The 19,429-nt window shown below is 44.8% G+C and overlaps 1 protein-coding gene across 5 annotated transcripts in view; it reads left to right on the forward strand.

Moving 5' to 3' along the window:
- Positions 1-19,429, forward strand: part of qkia (QKI, KH domain containing, RNA binding a) — an 83,108-nt gene that overhangs the window by 3,644 nt on the left and 60,035 nt on the right. For all 5 annotated transcript variants that reach the window (XM_020500833.2, XM_020500836.2, XM_020500835.2 and 2 more), the window contains exon 2: positions 16,245-16,387. In XM_020500833.2, the coding sequence (XP_020356422.1) occupies positions 16,245-16,387 (143 nt within the window). The remainder of the gene's footprint in view (positions 1-16,244; positions 16,388-19,429) is intronic.

Below are 19,429 nucleotides of genomic sequence, written 5' to 3' on the forward strand. Positions count from 1 at the left end.
ATAGCACAGTAGCTGAGTTTGTCTGTATTAAGTGCCATTGTGACTTGCTAATATGCTTTGTTTTACCATGATACGAAACCTGGTATTGAAGTCATTCTGGTATGCTGGCGCTACTCAACACTGCTTCATCTCACATACAAATGCACCGTGACCACATGACAAGATGCCCTCTGTCTAAATTGAACAGCTGAAGCAAAGTCGACTGGAAGAGGAAGGAAGTTAAGGTTCTCTCCTTCAGAGCTCTGCTGACAGCTGCGGACACACTCGTATACAACACACATTCCGGTGCCTTCAACTTGGTGTGTGCGCGCGCAGCTGTTTCCATGGCGAGGGAAAGCCAACATCATGAGCATTAGCCCCTATGACCCCCCTGTGTAACAACTACTCCCGGTTCCCTGGTTTAGCTCGGCACCAAGATGCGTGTGCTGCCTAGGTCCTTTATATTGCTGTTGTGTATTGAGCCAGTCAAGGTCACTTGACTTGACAGGCATTTTTGAAAGCGGGTCATCTTTCTGTGGTGACACCTGCCATGTTTTTGTCTTTTTTATTATCATTTTTACATTACCATCAACCCAACAAGCAAACACTGCAATTTGTTTAAACAAGTTTTCTGTTGGCGTGGAGATCCTATAACATTTTCTAAGGCAGCTGAAGTACAGGCAATTGGTTTAGAGCGGGTAAGCACGAAATCAGTATAGACTGTTTAGTCATCTTTGGATGCCAAACCCGATGACCTTTTACTCAAACCGAATCTGTTTTGTTCAAAGGCCGTCTCTCTACAATCTCCATCTAACCCTTGTTGCTCAAGTCACACGTTAGAGCAGACTGATTCCCCGCAAACCGAAGCACAATGGATAGAGTTTTGTGTTTACGGTTTGTTGCTGGTGTTTAATCAGATGCTTCCTTGTGATTTGTCATGTTTTTTTTAGAGTGAATCTGTTTAGGCACTGGAAGTCCCCTGGGACAGTTGGGGTTTAGAGTTGGCCCTTAATAAAGATTACAGAAGAGTATGCGGTTCTGTCGGTCTATACCAAGTCCCTACCCGTTGCCGAGGCACTTCATTTCCTGCCGTAGGGTGACCCTTTGCAAGCACGGGGCAGGGCTAGATCTGCACTAACCTTCGACACGCAATCAATTTGCCATCAAACAAGATTGAGTGCTACTCGCAAAGTAAGACGGTGCCTGGGGCTTTGAGACAAAAGCTCTCAACTGGGGAGGGGGATCAGGGCATGGTTGTTGTGCAGGCTGAAACCTTTTATGGGTCTCTGTCACCCTCCCCTCCACACCCCTGCCTCTGATTCCCTCCCAAGGCACCACTTATAAGATAGAATTTAATTAACAAGACCATTCACTGAGCGACCAGTTGTAAAGCTGAGTTGCAGGCCTGATTTTCTCAATTGCTCCCTTGTGCTCTCCGTGGGTAATAAAATGGGCAGCCAGAGGAGGCTGACAGGGTGAGTGCAAGGCTGTCCCAGGATCCATAGTGTCTCACCCCCCCCCCCCTCCCCTTCCAGGGACTATCTGATGCCCGCATGCTGTTGTCTGTGTGAGCTCAGCCTGGCCCACAGCCCTGCTTCAGCTGATGAAGTCATCCTCCAACAGGCCCTGCCTGCCCTGTTATCTCGGGGCCACAATCCCGTGAGTGCTGGGGCGGTCTTATCACAACCGCCTCTGCCCCAGTTGTCTGGCTTTTTCTGTCACCCAAGCCACTCTGCGTTTTGGCAGCCATTTATGGGATATTACATTTTATTTTCTCTTTCTAATTTAAAATTGAGTTCAGTTTAGCTGTTCTCTGAACTTGAGCAACTCCAAGTTCCACAAGCAAGGTCACGGTACTTCCTGTCAGAAGGGAAATGGCACAGCATTTGGAACACTGGATAACAAATTATGCATGGCGCGAACAGGACATGACAGTTTAGAGACGTTGTAATCTGTAACGTAGCCAAGTTCGTTGTGTGTTTGGAAATTGGACTACTCAAATCATTGAATTATCATTAAATGCATAGGCTACTTTACTATTGCACTGTGCTACTTGATCGTACTCAAACCATTAACTTGATTTTTGAGGACCATATGTTTTTTTTAGAATGTAAATTCATGGCTATGGTCTTAAGAAACTATATTTCAAATGATCAGAATAGCACAGAGTTTACTGTTCCAAATGCGTGCATACACTAGGGCCCTAATAAAATCCCTGTTGTGGAAAGTGTAGGCCGATTCCAGATATTTAAAGCACAATGCAACTACAAAGTGTTTTGAACTTAGTTTGCCAAGCGTGATCATAAGACATTAACAATATGCATCGGTGGTGTTTTCATCTTTCCTGAAACGGAACAGGAATGCCTCTGTGTGCGCGCATGTCTGGTCTTCACTTTGTATAGAGTTTATAAAAATAAAGTTTAGTGAGAACCTGGAAAAAAATTTGAACGGATACCTGATAAAATGTAACAGAACTGAAAATAAATCAAACTTATTTGATAGGACCCTAATACACCATCAGAATTCATAGCAGGCAGTGCACTGGGGGTATGTCGTTTAGTGTATTTTTGGCCATCCGTAAGGTGTGTCAATGTCTTTCCGGTTACCCTGTTCTGTTATTTCATCAACTGACTAACCCAGTTTACTGCTAGCTATGAATTCAATCAGATAGCGTGTGCATGTTTAGGTAAAGACAAATACTGTCCTGTTTGGAACACTGACAAGTGGAGTCATTTTTTTTTTTTTTTGCTCAATCTGATTTGATTGGGCCCATCCGTGCCTATGCGGCTGGTTGTAATACTTATGTCACAACAGCTGTCTTGGTTCTTTTGTTTGTTTTTGGAATGTTTTAGCTTGAGCTCATCCTCCCTAGACTTTGCCCTATCCCTTCTTCTGCTTAGTTTGTGCATGTGAGAAATGTGCCTAGCCAAAGGAAGTAACACCCATTTCAGGCAGAAAGGGTCGCCTAAGTTTGGTTTAGTCTCTGGGAAAGACGACCAGCCTGTTTCGACGCTTCATAAAATGGCTGAAGGCAAAGCCCTGCTCATTTATGTCCCTTTTCCTGTGTAATGTGTTTCACATGACTGGTTAGGGGAGCATCAATAGGGGGCATAGGCCCACCCCCAGGGGAGCCAGGCCCAGCCAATCAGAATTAGTTTTCCCCACAAGGGCTTTATTACAGACAGAAATACTCAGCACGATCCCGCAGGTGAAGAAGCCGGATGTAGAAGTCCTGGGCTGGCTACGTGTGGTCTGAGGTTGAGGCCCGTTGGACGCAACTGCCAAATTATCTAAAACGACGGAGGCGACTTATAGTAACAGCTCTGCCAATTGCACGCTCCCTCAACTTGAGACATCTGAGGCATTGTGTTTTGACAACACATTTTAGTGGCATTTTGTCCCTAGCACAAGGTTTACCTATTATGATCATGCTGTTTAACCCTCTTAGAGCCAGGGATGGGGGTTCTAAGCTAAGACATGGAATTGTTTTAAGATGGTATGACCAAGAATCAGTTAGCTATTTTGAATTTTAAGACTCCCGGAGGCATCAAAATATAGAGGCATTTCTGTTATTAACCAATGGGTGCATTGAATAACAGATTCACTACATGGAACAACCAGCTGGCCAAAACACAATCTGTCCTAGTGTGTGTCCTATATCTGAGAGATCAGTAAACAGTTTTTTTTTTGTTGCCTAGTTTAGTGTCTAAAAGGGACGTATCTCCATACTTTCATAGAAATAAACTGTTACTGGGAACCTTGAGAAGAACCCTAGAGCAGAATCGAGAACGCCATTGTTCATGAGTCATCTTTCAGTAGAAAGTTCGTAATACTTTGTAGGCCAAACCGTTGAGACACTAGACATTTTTGTGAATGCCTTTATTTCTTTTTCTAGGGATGTCTCATGGTCTGACAAATACGGCTCTAGCTCTGCCACCTTTCACTGCAGATGCGGGGGGTTGAGACTCAGCCCATGCAAAAACTAGCTATGTTAATTTGATATCCGGGGGGGTTGCGGAAATTGTAGATTAGGGGTTAATCAGCTTCTCGATATGCCAAACCTGTCAGGTGGATGGATTATCTTGGCGAAGGAGAAATGCTCACTAATTGGAATGTGACAAAATTTCACAAGCTTTTTGTGCATATAATTTGATCTTTTTCAACACTTGGAACCAACACTTTACATGTGTTTTTGTTCAGTATTCTTTCTCAGGGTGCTTCTGTTTCTCCCGTTTCCTGTGAGTTGTAAGAGTCCACCTGCGACTGCTAAAAAAATAAATCTCCATTCACTCCTCCCTCGTCCACACGACTCCTTCGAATAGCTCCCATCCCACTCCTTCCAACACTCTTTGTCTCATTTGTTTTTGTTCTAGTCTGAGTCAATTGAGTAAGATGCTCCTTCATCTGTTTCTCCTGCCATACAGCTCCAGCAACCTGTTAACATACTCCTTTCTATTGTCTGTGGAAGGGTGTGCCTGTCTTGTAAAGACTGACTTTACCTTGGTGGTTGAGTACGAATGTGGCTTAGTCCTCTCAATCTGTAAGCCTTAGCCTAGTTTCATCCTGGCAGTGAGTGTAGACCTCTGCTCAGCTGACAGGTTTTTGTTTTGTTTTTTTAATTCCGAAGAACAGATTTGTGTAAATCGAGACTTGCGGTTGAGGGTACCTTGAAGCAATTTGTGGTGATAGTTGCTGAATTCTACACTGCAGTTGCTCAAGTCAGTGCATCCTTGTCCCGTCTCCTACCCTGAACTTGCCCCCCCCCCCTCTCACAGCATCCGGTAATACCGGCAGAGCACCAGGAGGTTGACGGTAGCAGTGTTCTGCAAGTTTGCCTTCCTCTGCTCTCAATGTAACTGACTGACAACTACAGTAGGGCTGTGAGCACCTGTATGAAATTATAGAATTGCATATGGGCAGGTTGAATGGTGGCTCTTTTCTAGAAGTATTTGTTCTGATATTTTGGATTAGGATTAGCCTGATTTTATCAGTTTGAGATTTTACTAGATTACAAGCAAACACAATGGCTGTTTTTGTTTTTTAATTTTTTGGGTTTTAATTGGGGAAACAAAAGCTTATTTACCACCATTACACAAAATGAAAGCATAAACAACATTCCCAGGGGGAAAATAATGGGAAATCATTGTGGCCCTAATGAAAGGGTTAGTGTGTTTTCTAGGCACAGAGAATTGATTGATTGTGTGCACTGAATGGAAAGGGGAGCAAGGCTGAGAGGGTGTGGGCAATAAAGAGAATGCATATGTGCTCTGAATGAGGTCTTCTCCCAGGCTGAGGGGAAGGTCAGTTGCCCTCCCCCCTCAGTTCCACACAATGATCCCTTGTGTTGTAGGGCCAACAACCCACTGTCACCAATGGTACTACCGTGCTAGTACCCACTACAACCGTTGTCCACTAAGTAGGGGCCGATGAAATCAGTGGCCCTTCACATAGATTACTAGGGAGAAGGGGAGAAATTGTGTTAGATAAGATTACTATAATGGGATATCTGTATACAATGCTCTTGCTGTGTGCAGCAGGCCAGAGTCCGTATCCTCTGGGCGTCTGAATCGATGCAGAGGCATTGGCTGTTCTGTCACATTCAGGTGAGGTATCGTCTCGGGGCCCTAATCTGCAGCGATGGACTGCTCTCCGTTTCTCCAGCTCGCCTGGTAGACTTATTTTTTTTATTTTTTCCCACCTTAATTTTCTCCTCTCGAAGTTCACAGATTGCGCTCGACACTGGTTCAAACTGTCGGTGGTGTGAGCATTTCCTCAACCCTTTTCCTTAAATTTTTATTGACCATCTGACACACTTGATGAGCGGCTCTGGTTCCTTTTTCCTCCTCCCCTCACCACATGCCTCTGCTAGAATGAGTATTATTGCATTTTTTGTTTTGTGATCTGGTAAATTATGCACTTTTTTTTTTACATGAATGTATCATACACTAACATGCTGACTACACTGGCCATGTGCATGTTGATTTTTGTCCATCCACACCAGATGTGATAATGGCACGCAGGTTGAAATGTCAAAATGAACTCTGAACCATCTATTAATTTGGGGACTGGTCAAAACAAACATTAACAGACATTTAGTTAGCTAGCTTGCTATTAGATAATTTGTTCTGGGATATAGACATTAAGTTATTTTACCAAAAAATGCATACGTATTTCAATTTAAAATCTTTCTAGAATTGAGTCGCACAATTTTCTTTACGGACAATTAATTCACCGATAAAAGGAAACCTAGTTAGTTTCCAGTAATCTCTCCTCCAGCCTTCTGTGGACTTTATATGACGGTTGGCAACTAAGTTTAAGGTGCGTTACTGTCACTAACTGGACTCGAGTGTGGACCTCGGTTCATCTTTCAATCACCCACACGGGTATCTACTTGACGTGCGCGACAGGTTTGGATTAAATGATTGGATAACATTTGTGTGCGGCGCAAAATAAATGTGCACAACGCGGGCGGCGCGATCAGCATTTACGAATGCTCAGACCAGTGTCTAGTTTTCCATGGGAATTGTGATTGACTCCAATGTCCCTGACGCTGTCCTAAGCCGTTTTACATCGGCGTGGGGAGAAGTCCGTAACACTAACTTGCCAGCCTACCTTCTCCGCTCTGTCGAAGTCTGACACACAGAATGCTGCTTGCTATTTCCTCCTAGTGCTCTCTCCCTCTGTTTTCTCCTGTCTCTTGCATGGCAGTAATTCTGCCTGAGGGGTACATTTCCTCTTATCTGAAGTCCAGTGCTGACATTAAAGGCCTGTCTATTTGCATTAGCCCTGGGTCACCCATTCTTCAAACCAGCCTCCCCTGCTCTGGGTTTCTCTAGACAAACCAGACTGCCCTGCTCCTCTCTCATCCCTCCCATCCTCATCAGACAGCCAGCACTCTGAAAACAATCAATGCCTAAACCCTTAAGCATGCCCAGGGACTCTGATGGCTTTCCTGACTCACTGCTGACCGATCAGGGTGGAAATTGTTTGCTTGATGCTATGATATCCTGACCCACTTCTGCACCCCCCCCCCCCCCCCCCCCTTCCAAAACCTGATGAGCGCCTTGTTTCAGCGTCAACACGAACTGGTAGTTATGCTTACTAGGGGATGACCAGGCAAAGATCTGAGGCTGGTTTTCCATCCCACAATCCCCCATCACAGCCTGTTCATATACAGCCACTGTTGAGCCACAAGTTTTGGCAGGTTCAACCAGAGCTGCACAGTGATGTTACCACCTTGCATGCAGCATGTTATTCTGTCTAGCTGCCCCAAGGCATCACATTGCGGCCATTATGTCACTACCAGCATTTAGTCTGTTTCTCTCCGGCCCTGGTGTAAACCCTCCCTGTCATAGCATGACCTCTATCCCTGCTAATTGAAGCCAAAGAAATGCTGTTGTGCGTCATTGTCTCTTACCCTTCCCACCAATGTATGTGATGGAGAGAGCCCTCTGCTCCTCTACCCTTCACCAGTAAGTCACAAGGCCGCCTTAATGACCGTTCGACTAACGACATCCAATGGGAAAGGCACAGATTGCTTTTGCCCGGCTCTATGGCTGGGGGAAAGCCCCATCGAGACAGTGACAATACGTGCCCTGCTCTTCTGACCTCTGAGTGACTTCATTTTTTTTATTCTATAGTGCTGCCTTTGAAGGTTTGTAAGACTGCTAGGTGCAAGCATCCTTCACTCTAGGGTAATATGAAGGATTGGTTACGGGGAGGTCTTGTGTAAAAAATAAATAAAAAATTGGGGTCCAGGGATAATTAGCCATCTGAGTGACAGGATGGCATAACCATGGATGTTATGAGGGCGCTTCAGGCTCGGAGGAAGCAGGACGGTTATCTTTTCTTAACACATTCCTTCCTCTTCTGACAGCTGGACACTTCCTGTCATTGTGGTGTGGCTGCTGTCTTCCTTGTTCTGTGTGTTTGTTTTCAGCCTGCTACTCTGCCCTGGCAAGCACCGAAAGGAAATGCTTCCTCTGGCTATCGTTACAGGCCTTCCAGTGGAAACATGTGGCCATGGCCTCTGTCTGCCTCTGTTCCCCTCAACAGACACATAATCAGCCCAACATCCCAGTCCTTTCCTGTTATTCCCCCCTGTTAACTCACATCCTAGAATGCTTAGCAGATGGCTTGTATTCTCTAAAGCAGTGTGGGTGAGCGCCTAAGGGCCAGACTGAAGGTGGGTGGTGCTTGTGTCTCCTGCTGGATCAGCCATCGCGATGAGGAAGTGGGTTAACATAAACAGGGGGTGCGTCGAGCACACAGCACGTGTATTTATTTTTTATTTGCTCACATTCCGTGGTATGTGAAGTCTGAAATTAGCTCCCTTGAAAAGGGAGAATAAAAGGGTGTGAGATTAATACCCCACTTTAAGTCTGTAGAGAAACTGGTAAGATTGTGTCTCTGCAGAGGGGTTTGTTGGCTCTTTTGTTATGCTGCTGAAGGGTGGAGTTTCCCTCTTAACACAGCAGCCAAATGTAGGCATTTTTTGGGAGCTTCTTTATCCCCCCAGGCCCCAATCTTCTTTCCAAGAAGTATCCCCAAAGATGGATGGGAACATTTTAAAGCACTTTCCAATTTAACACTACATAACCCATCCCTTTTTGTGATGGTAGAAAAGCAGCAATAATGTTTATCTTTATTTTGGTTTTATTAAACTGGTGGCTGCATTAGAATTACTAGTTGGTGAATTGCATCAGTTGCAGGAGTTGCTGAGTGGACCATTGGCATCAAGCACTACCCTTTTCTCCTTACATTACTGTTATGCTACATGAATGTTGGCATGTGGTTGCCAATGGGAGGGATCCAATGGTGTTTGTGTATTTTCCGTTACCCTGTGTCGCCGGCTTGTGGTGCTAAGGGCAACATGGCTAGTGAGCACCCTGGGGGTGTCTTCCTAATGTACCTCCACGTGTAGAGTACTGAGAGCCCCGCGGCGGCCATTAAGAGGGAAGCCATTATGGCTCTGAATTGGCCAGGCCCTCGTGAGTGCGCTGTCCTCCAACAGCAGACCTCTCCCTGTGCAGCAAACAAGCACTCCCATGCCTCATTGAGCTGATACCGTACCCCCGTTCGCACCCAGACCATAAAGCAGTTCCACATGTGGTGATCCCCTGTTCTAATTTTAGTAGCAGGGCTTAATAGCTCTGCAGAGATCCCGAGGTCTCTTCGTTTTCAGATCTGATAATGGTTAGGAGGCTTTGGCACTAGGAGAGCTAGTCTTTGGGAATGCTCGCAAATGTTCAGGTTTCACTTTTTTGTTCAATCATATGGAATCGGGGACGGGGTGGGGCTCCTCCCTTGCGACAACCATTGGCTGAGATGTTGCCTAGCAATATTGCCAAATTAGCACTTCAGTTCTGCATTAGTCAGTTGAGTCAGGCCTATACGCCTACCTTCTACTCACTGGCTGTCCAGTCAGACTTCCACAGCCATGCCGAATTTCCATTTCACTGCCTGTTCTTTTCTTGCCAACAGTATAAGAAATGATGACTACAGCAGCCTGCTTTGGTCTGTGGCACTGTACACGGACCCAGAGATTCGCCAAAGCTGTGGGACCCAAATGCATGACTGTGTTCCTCCTGTGTGAAGGTCTGTTTTCATTGTCTAATTGACACGCTGACCAGCTATGACATCCTATTGGAGTCGTCATGCTGCCGCAACCCGCTGCCAAGAGGCACATTAAGCCACGTTTGTCAGATTTTCAGCTGCTAGCGCGGGCAACCTCAGAAGCGCTGCTATTGTCTCTTTCGCTGACAGATGTTGGCTTCCGTCAGAACACCAACACACTGAATCTACCCAATCCTTGGCTAACTGCCGGAATGCTTCAACTAGCAGGCAGGGAAGAAGTTTGTAGCGATCAGAGGAAAAGGTTTTTTTTTTTTTTATCCCCTCAACCAGTAAGCTATAAGCAGCTCATAGTCAAGTTTGGCTTGATACTGGTAAAGGGTCTATTTGTGCTGTTTCTGCACTGAGGTGATTCACCCCTTTTTAAAAAATATATATTTTTTTTGTTGTGGAAATTATCCACAAAGGACCTGCACAGTGCATGTAGCGGTCACTTTGATATGCTTTTCCTGCCATTAGAAGCAGCTCTGCGCCCGCTCATTGACTGCTATCGAGCAGAACGCGCTGCTTTTCAGAAATGTGTTCTCTACACCATGCAGCCTTACACTTTGTCCCTACCCAATTTATGCAGGTAACTGTGTTTGGGAAGTACTGTGAAGCATCGAACGACCAAACCAAATTTGTGCTGTTGTATTTCCTATCTTGGCTCACATCAGGCCCAGTGGAGAGATGGAGGATTGAGAGGCCTTGTTACTCCAGTCGTTTATTGAGTAACATATCTGCTCAAAGAACTGGCACCAGAGGTTTTTACTTCGACTGCTTAGCAGAGTCCTGCAAACATAAATCGTTCACTGGCTCGCCTTGGAAACCGCAGTGTCGTTCCTTTCAATGGCAGTTTAGTGCTTTCATTTTGTTTTGGCCCAGCAATTACATCGGCCCCTGAGAATATTGAGGCCTGCCTAGGATTTGCCACAGTCATCCATCTCACTGGTCAATGCACGTCTTGGCCGCTAACTCAAGATTATAGAGAAGCTGAAACTCAAGTGTTTTAATTGACGAGACTGCTGTTTGTCCTCTAAGAGCAGAAATGAATTTTCATGGCCCAATCGCCCGCATATTAGATTTTTGTTCACCTTTTAAGAGCCCTTTTCTCATACCTTCTGCCGCAAAGCCTTAACTGTTGAAGTGGAGTATCGCTTTGGATAAAATCGTCTGGGACTGGAAGGGAATGCATTAAGCCCAAATATATGTTCGCTCATGAGCTTTGTGATAGCTAAAGTGCGCCGCTACAAAGTGGATAAACGTGTACCTTTGCGAATGCTCTTCTCCACCACCGCAGTGGTGTATTTAAAAATATATATTTTTAAGCGGCTTCTTACCCTTTCCTCATCTGACGTCATGGGATGGAGAACAGCATTATGGCGGACTGAATCCCTACCTGGATTTGGCTTGGCTTTCGCCTGTCCCAGTTCTTATCCTTTCTCCTGTTATGTGGTGTGCTGGACACAGTTTTTATTCCCTGACGTAAGGGCTCAGGGTTGTCAAGAGGACTGCCTCTTCCAGAGAGCTGCAGCAGGACGAGGACGAAGCAGTTAATATCTCTACGGAACTCTTTATTTTTAGACTTACTAATGATCCATTGTCCCAGACCTCATGGATCTTGTTTAGATTGCCTCTCTGCCCTTAAACCTGATTAGATTATTCCCCTTTGCTGTTTCCACTGGTTCCTTTCTAGGGCAATTGGAGACCCATGACTCTTCGCAGTTGACTGTAAAATCATGTTTGACTGCAGCCCTATGTCATCTATGCATTGCTACCAAATAAAATGTTCCTTCCATCTTTTCTCCTTTCCATGCCTGAATCGTCCCCCCTCCTTCAAGCCTGAGTCTCGCCTACCCTAGAACATGACTACTATTACTTGATTGTTTACACCGAGTAGATGAACACGTCACCGCGGTCTGCTCTGTGTGCAGAAATGCACGCTCTCACGCCATCAGATCCCTTTAGTAAAAGCCTACCTTTCCAGGACCTACACCCCAGGGGTGTACAGCCATGTGGGTGAGAATGTCTTAATTAACAGCGCGATTTGCCAAGCCAGGATACTCAGAAATCTGGCAGTGGCTTCTGATTTTAAATTCAATTTTCACAGAACCGCTTGTTGCAATTTCGATGAGGCTCTCTTGTTCAGATATCGGTAAGTGGACTGGAGGCAGGGCATGAAAGGGATAACAAATCCAGTTTGTCATCTGTTTTGGGAAAGTACCTGCGCATCCAACTCACTCCGGTGCTTCGCTAAATCACATTTGACATTGTCTGTAAGCTTAGGTTAATTTGCACACAATCATATGATGGAAAGACCTGTGTTGTCCTTGTTAATACAGACAGAGCTCCACATTCTTAATCATAGCCTCAATTTTGTCCTGCACATTGTACATAGTTGCAGAGTCCCTGTAATCCTAGATTCAGATCATTCAGGGGAGAACATCACCCAGGTAGGACAGTCATGAGAAACTCCTCATGCAAGAGGTCAAACAAGTAAAAACAACTTTAAGCTCATCTAAAAAAAAGTGTAAATACTTTGCCCCTTGATAACAGTGCACTTCTGTATGTTGTGAAAGCATTACATGGTTACTGCCCATATCATTGCATAATGCAGAAAATACACGTCAGCCAGTTCAGAGGCCTTGCGTTGACAACATTTTCACTGTAGTGTCCTAAAAGTCTTTCAAGCTGTCAGGCATTCCCTTGGCAGCAAGAGCCTCTTGGTGGGTGCTGCAGTGTACCCAAGTGGCGTCGGGAGCAACTGTTTGTATGCACATTACCACTCCATTATGTCTCCCTGTCATGGCTTTTGTGCCATCAGTACAGATGTCAACATGAGCAGCAGCGGACTGTTAGTGGAATTCCCATGAGAGATTAACGGTTAATGTGATTGGATGTTAATTATTTGACTAGGCTACCTGTATTTGACATTGTTATTTCGCTGAACACTAATGGTTTAATTGTATTTTTGCCAGTGAAACGAGGCTTGTCAGACGGACTCACCCAAATGTATAGCCCCGTTGGAAATATAAATGGACAGTTTAAAAATGTGAACTATTGTTTGATTTCACAGTATTGACGGTTAAGCATGAGCTGGGCTATGCTTGACCGTCAGTGACGTTAGTAGGCTTGAGTGGTATACTGGGGTATTTGGAAAAAGTCCTGGGATGGGTTTTCAATGTTGTAAATGTTTAGAATCAATCCTCAAGGTGGTTTTCACATCTCTTGACTGCGTGCAGCTTGTAGATTACGCACCAATTTAGACAAAGGACACCGGGCGGACCCCTGGTAAATGTAGTCTCTTATGGTCAATCTTCCAATGATATGCCTACAAAATACGTCACAATGCTGCAGACACCTTGGAGAAACGATAGAAAGGGCAGGCTCATTCCCGGCGCATTCACAGCCATATAAGGAGACAATGGAAAACAGAGCCTCAAAAATTCTGCCCATTTCCTGGTTGATGTTTTATCTTGGTTTCGCCTGTAGCATGAGTTCTGTGTCACTCACAGATCATATCTTTGCAGTTTTGGAAACCTTTGAGTTTTCTTTCCAAAGCTGCCAATTATATGCATAGTCGAGCATCTTTTCGTGACAAAATATTGCGCTTAAAACGGGCACGTTTTTTTTATCAAATTAAAAGAGCGCCCCCTATATCCAAGATGTTAACTACTTTAAGTTTAAATATTTGTAGCTACTTAAGTAAATACCTGTAGTCAACTCGTTTGTCTTAGATAAAGAACACTGCGTTCATTTCAGCAGTCACATTGTGTAGCTTGGTCATCCCAGTCATGTGGTTTACTTGAGTCACTCACTGTTGTGCAGCATGCTCCAGGTGATAATTACAGTATGAAATTCACAACTAAATATTGTCTACAATGTGCTAAATGCTGTGATCTATCCTTCTCTTTCACTTTGACTGTCCTCCTGACACTTTTTTTTGTTAATATCGGGAGTCCAGAGCAGAGTTCAATTCTCTGTTATGCAATAGGCAGACCTGGCGATTCGGTGTGTGCAGCAGACCGAATGCTGACTCTGGCACTTTGAAACACAAACTAGGCTGAGTGGGGTGGGTGAAGGGAGGCCGGGGGGGGGCTCTATTACGATCTCATTTAACCTTACACACGCACACAGACGTGATGCAGGACCCCCATACCTTTTCCTCTCCATTCTTTCATGGTCTCCTAGAATTTCTATGCTAACATCAAAGTAGTTTCAGATGGCTGTGTGTGCTTCAAACAGCACTGGATAAAGTTGCATCACCTGAATTGCTGTCAGTTCTCCTTCAGTTCTACTCTGCTCCTGCCCAAGTTATCCAGCTGTTCTTTCTGCATTTTTGGATTAAATGATCCTTAGTCTCTACCTTATTTGACTAGCCACACGTCGCCAGGGTGGACAAGCACAACTTATTTCATCGCAAGTGCCCAGGCGGGGTCATTTTTAGGTTAGCCCAGCGGTTGGGAAAAGACTCTGCGAGGATTTCGATGCCGGTGAAATTAGATGTCAAGTGTTGTGCTTCTCAGGCTGATTGCCCGGCCTCTATGTTAATGTGACATTTTAGCAGGAGGAAATAAAATTAGGCCAGGGGGGAGCCTTTTGTAAAGAGACCGTGCTTGTCAGTGTAGAGGGAGGAACGTTACAGGTTGTTGGCTGTGTTGCCAATTTCTAAGCCTTTCAAACCTGATGAACCCCCAGTGCCTGGCCCTCCTACGGATCCCACCCTGGGAAGCTTGAGTCCACACACACACACACACACACACACACACACAACCTATGTTCTAGGCAGTATGAACCGCCTCTTACCTTTTAGCGTTTCATCACCACTAAGTCCTATGACCATACGGCTACAATAGCCAACCAAAGTCATCCCCATGGTCCCAGCCGGGCCAAATTCATTAGGTCACACCATAGCCAAACGTTTCACAACGGAAAACAAAAGTTTACCTTTTCTTATTGGACAAATTCCTGTCCCTCCCTGTTTCGGTTTTCTATCTATTTGAACCCAATACTTTCCACTAAACCACATACACCCTTTTCTACTCAAACAGATCTGTGAGAATTGCATAGTTCAACTAAGTCCTGGCCCAAAAAAACGTCAAAGTTTAATTATTAATTGATTTGGCCTGGCCTAAGAAGCTTTCAGTCCTTTATCCAGGGAAGGGCCTAGCTACTTAGTGATATTGTCTGCACTCCCCATCCCACTTAATTCATAGCTCGACAGCTGAATAGATGTCACCCTAATGGGGAGGACTAATGTCATCTCAGTGGTGTGCTCTGTAACCCTTGACGGTGTGGATCAAACAGATTTGAGATTCTCCTGAGCTTCTTGCCAGATGTGCCTTTGTCTATGGTCAGGAAATCCCTTTCAACAGTTATTTTTTTTCATTTTTTTTTCAGGTCCTATACGTGTGTTTTTATAACACCCTCTCTTCTCAAGCCCTGCTGCTCTGGGTGGTGCTACAGCACTCGGTTACTTTGGCTGTAGAGGTGATTTCCCTCCCCTGTCATTTGGGATCTGGTATTGATTTCTATGATGCAGATGTTTTAATTGAAGGGTGGCCCTTTGAGGCCCACCTTAGGTTTCCTTCTACCACACTCCCTCAGATGGCCTCTGTTTCCTCTGCCTCGGTCGTTGTTGTGAGCTCCCATTGGTGTCACGCCCCCCCCATTGGTGTCACGCCCCCCCCCCCCTTTATCCAAACCACAGTTTGGATAAACCTCCTACAAAGGTTTCCCTTCGGGATTTTACCTTAATTGAATTAGGCATTCCGTGAAAGCTAAACATTTACTGAAATGCTGTGTTGTCCATAATGGGGGGGTGCCTAAATCTGAAAGAGGACATGGGCCTATCTAATTTGTCAGGACCAGGCTCGAACATAACAGGCACTTTGGTTGAGGGATGGTTTGTGAACATCAACTGGTGGTCACGGAATACACTGTCATGGTTTAAGGGGCCGTGTGGTCAGGGATGTGGGATGCAGCGTGACCAATGGTTGTCCACCCTGTAGTTAAGCTACAGAACACTGCAGCCCAGTCCTTCCTTATCTGGCCCAACTGAACATCGGAAATGAATCCCATGTCTCAACACCCCCCTGGGGAGACAGACTGCATGTCTCAGCTGTGTGTGTGACTTGATGTATATAGGATTCTAGTATTTTGAGGCTGTATTTGCACTATGTAGGCAGTAATAGTGTATGTGTGACTGGAATTGTCTTGCTGTGGGTTGGTCCCTGCCTTTGGTCCATTTGTTTTACTGGACAGGCTGATCTAAACTGAAGGCACATCTCCCCTTGAACGATTGGCTCTCTCCTATTCCCCGTTCTCTGCTGCCCCCTCAAACTCACTATTTCACTAGATGTACCACCAGCATGCTGTCTGAGCTAGCTTTAACCCCTCACACGCCACAACTCCCTAGACCTCATCTAACAAGTCCTCAATGGTTTGATCGGACACACACAGCAATGGGTCGTACTCAATAGGTTACACTGTAGTGAAGCATTTCCAAAAGTTGTGCAGTGGAAAATGAAAACGAGTTCTGATGGTAACTTTCCCATGTCACTCCGCTCTGGACCGACTCGGCGACTATTTTCTATAGCATTAGTTTTGTTCTCCGTGCAATCCTCAAACTGCATGTTGCTTTTGTCTTTCAGAGATCAACAGAGTGAGGAAAGAAATGTACAGTGACACCGCGAACGGCCTGGTAGAGAAACACCCTCTGGATTTACCTGAGGCCCTGGGACCGATCATTCACCTGCAGGAGAAGCTCTTTGTGCCTGTAAAAGACTACCCTGACGTAAGTGATGACACACTAATATATATCGGCATGCACACTTAAACACTACGTGATCACACAGGCTACTTGTACACGTGCAATTTTCTGTTCCTATTTTCTTCCAACTATGACTCCCTACTATCCTTCGTTACACAGAATACCATTGAATGATACTTTGCCTCATAGCGTTGAACTACTCGAATGCCACATTTTTGCTCCACTAGTAGCCTGTTTAATGTTGCGTTATCATTAAAGGCTGCCTCCAAAAGGAAAAGCACACTCCCAGCTGTTTAGAGTTAGTTACCCAAATGGGCAGAGAAAGAAGGGAGAGGAGTGGGTCAGGAGGAGGAGGGTGGGGGGTGATGTTAGACTACCTTTCTAAAAATACACGGGAAGTTGAAAATTGACGGCTTACCACCTGAGCCCTGAATAGCCCCTGGCAGCGTCCAGCATTGAGACTGGACGGGGTGGAGAGGATGGTTATAGCTGGATAGAGGGCACTGCAAAGACCGGTCTGGATATGAGCAGACTAGCACTGTTACTCTAGCTGCAGACGTCATGGGGGGGGTTGTTGTTGAGGGCCATGGTGAAGATGTCGGAGATGTGTGCTTGTGTGTACACTGACTGTGAGGAGTTTGACAAGTGGGGTCATGAGATGTGGGCGGGTATGCGTGCGTACCTTTCCCCGGTTAGCCACCATCTACCGGTGCCCGGTACTAATCGTACTGGGTGGCACAAAAGGATGCCCGTGTCACCTCTCTTCTTCCCCACCCCCCCAGTTGCACGGATTTGGAGGGACAGGCAGCGGAGAGGCCCAGCCAGGCGTGAAATGCATTTTCCCCCTGACAGCTGATAAAGGGACCCACTCTTCCCGCACCCCAAACTGTTCCAACCCAGTCTTCCTGCTAGTCCCACCAGTCCCTACATACCTCTCTGGCTCAGCCTAAAATCCAGGCCCCACAACAGCCCTAAATACGATTCCCAAAGCCATTAGTCGATCCTCCTAAATTGAATGGCTTCTTCTAGGAAAAACTGGCGCCGTGACATACTAATGTCTTGCCATTGTCCAGATATACAGTTGAAGTCAGAAGTTTACATACACACTTATGTTGGCGTTATTAACTCGTTTTTCAACCAGTCCGCAAATGTCTTAACTTCTTGACGCTACCATCCCTTTAGCGGGATAATTGTCATCTGCTGAATTGCATAGCACCACATTCAAATAATATTACTAAAAATATTTATATTCATGAAATCACAAGTGCAATATAGCAAAACACAGCGTAACATTTTGTTAATCCACCTGTCGGGTCAGATCTTGAAAATATGCTTAACAGCGAAAGCAATCCAAGCGTTTAAGTTTATCGATCACTAGACAAAACATTATGAACACCTAGTATCAAAGTACCTTGGTCACAAATCAGAAATGCAGTAAAATTATTCGCTGACCTTTTTGATTTTTGGATGTTTTCTCTCACGAGACTCCCAGTTACACGTTCATGAAGATTATTTTTATATCCAAAATACCGCAGTTTGTTTGGCGTTTTATGTTCAGAAATCCACAGGAAAGAGGTCACGACAACCCAAACAAATTCCAAATAGTATCCGTAATGTCCACAGAAACATGTCAAACGGTTTTTTATAATCAATCCTCGGGTTTTTAAAATATATCATCGATAATGTATCATTTTTCAAAATAAAAGCCTGAAGCTATCTCTAAAGACTTTGAGGAAGCGATAGGAAAATGAATCTGGTTGATACCCCTTTGGTGTCAAAGAGCAAATCACTCTCAGAACATCAGCAAGGACCTTGTGAAGATACTGGAGGAAACGTGTACAAAAGTATCTATATTGACAGTAAAACAAGTCCTGTAATGACATAACCTGAAAGGCTACTCAGCAAGGAGAAGCCACTGCTCCAAAACTGCAATAAAGCCAGACAACAGTTTGCAACTGCATATTGTAGTTTTTTGAGAAATGTTCTCTGGTCTGATGAAACAAAAATAGAGCTGTTTGGCCATAATTACCATCGTTATCTTTGGAGGAAAAAGGGGGATGCTTGCAAGCCGAAGAACACCATCCCAACTGTGAAGCACGGGTGGCAGCATCATGTTGTTTGGGTGCTTTGCTGCAGGAGGGTCTGGTGCACTGCATAAAGTAGATGGCATCATGAGGCAGGGAAATTGTGGATATATTATAGCAACATCTCAAGTAGAGGTCGGCCAATTATTTTTTTTATGGCCGATTTCAAGTTTTCATAACTTGAAATACTTTATTTAACTAGGCAAGTCGGTTAAGAACAAATTCTTATTTTCAATGACTGCCTAGGAACTGTGGGTAAACTGCCTTGTTCAGGGGCAGAATGACAGATTTGTACCTTTTCAGCTCAGGGGTTCCAATCTTGCAACCGCACAGTTAACTAGTCCAATGCTCTAACCATTGCACTCCACGAGTAGCCTGCCTGTTACGTGAATGCAGTAGAAGCCAAGTTAAATTGCTAGCTAGCATTAAACGTATCTTTTAAAAAAAACAATCAATCATAATCACTAGTTATAACTATTAATCCAGTTTAGCAGGCAATATTAACCAGGTGAAATTGTCATTTCTCTTGCGTTCATTGCACGCAGAGTCAGGGTATATGCAACCGTTTGGGCTGCCCGGCTCATTGCGAACTAATTTTACGTAATTATGACGTACATTGAAGGTTGTGCAATGTACCAAGAATATTTAGACTTAGGGATGCCACCCGTTACATAAAATACTGAACGGTTCTGTATTTCACTGAAATGATAGTTTCTGGATTTGATCATATTAATGACCAAAGGCTCGTATTTCTGTGTATTATTATGTTATAATTAAGTCTGATTTGATAGAGCAATCTGACTGAGCAGCAGCAGGCCCGTAATCATTCATTCATTCATTCAAACAGCACTTTTTTGTGTTTTGCCAGCAGCTCTTCGCCAGCACAGCTCTGTTTATGACTTCAAGCCTATCAGCCTATTGGCTGGTGTAACCAATGTGAAATGGATAGCTAGTTAGCTGGGTGTGTCCTAATAGTTTCAAA

This window comes from Oncorhynchus kisutch, linkage group LG14, assembly GCF_002021735.2.
Source record: "Oncorhynchus kisutch isolate 150728-3 linkage group LG14, Okis_V2, whole genome shotgun sequence".
In the NCBI taxonomy this organism is placed as follows: Eukaryota; Metazoa; Chordata; class Actinopteri; order Salmoniformes; family Salmonidae; genus Oncorhynchus; species Oncorhynchus kisutch.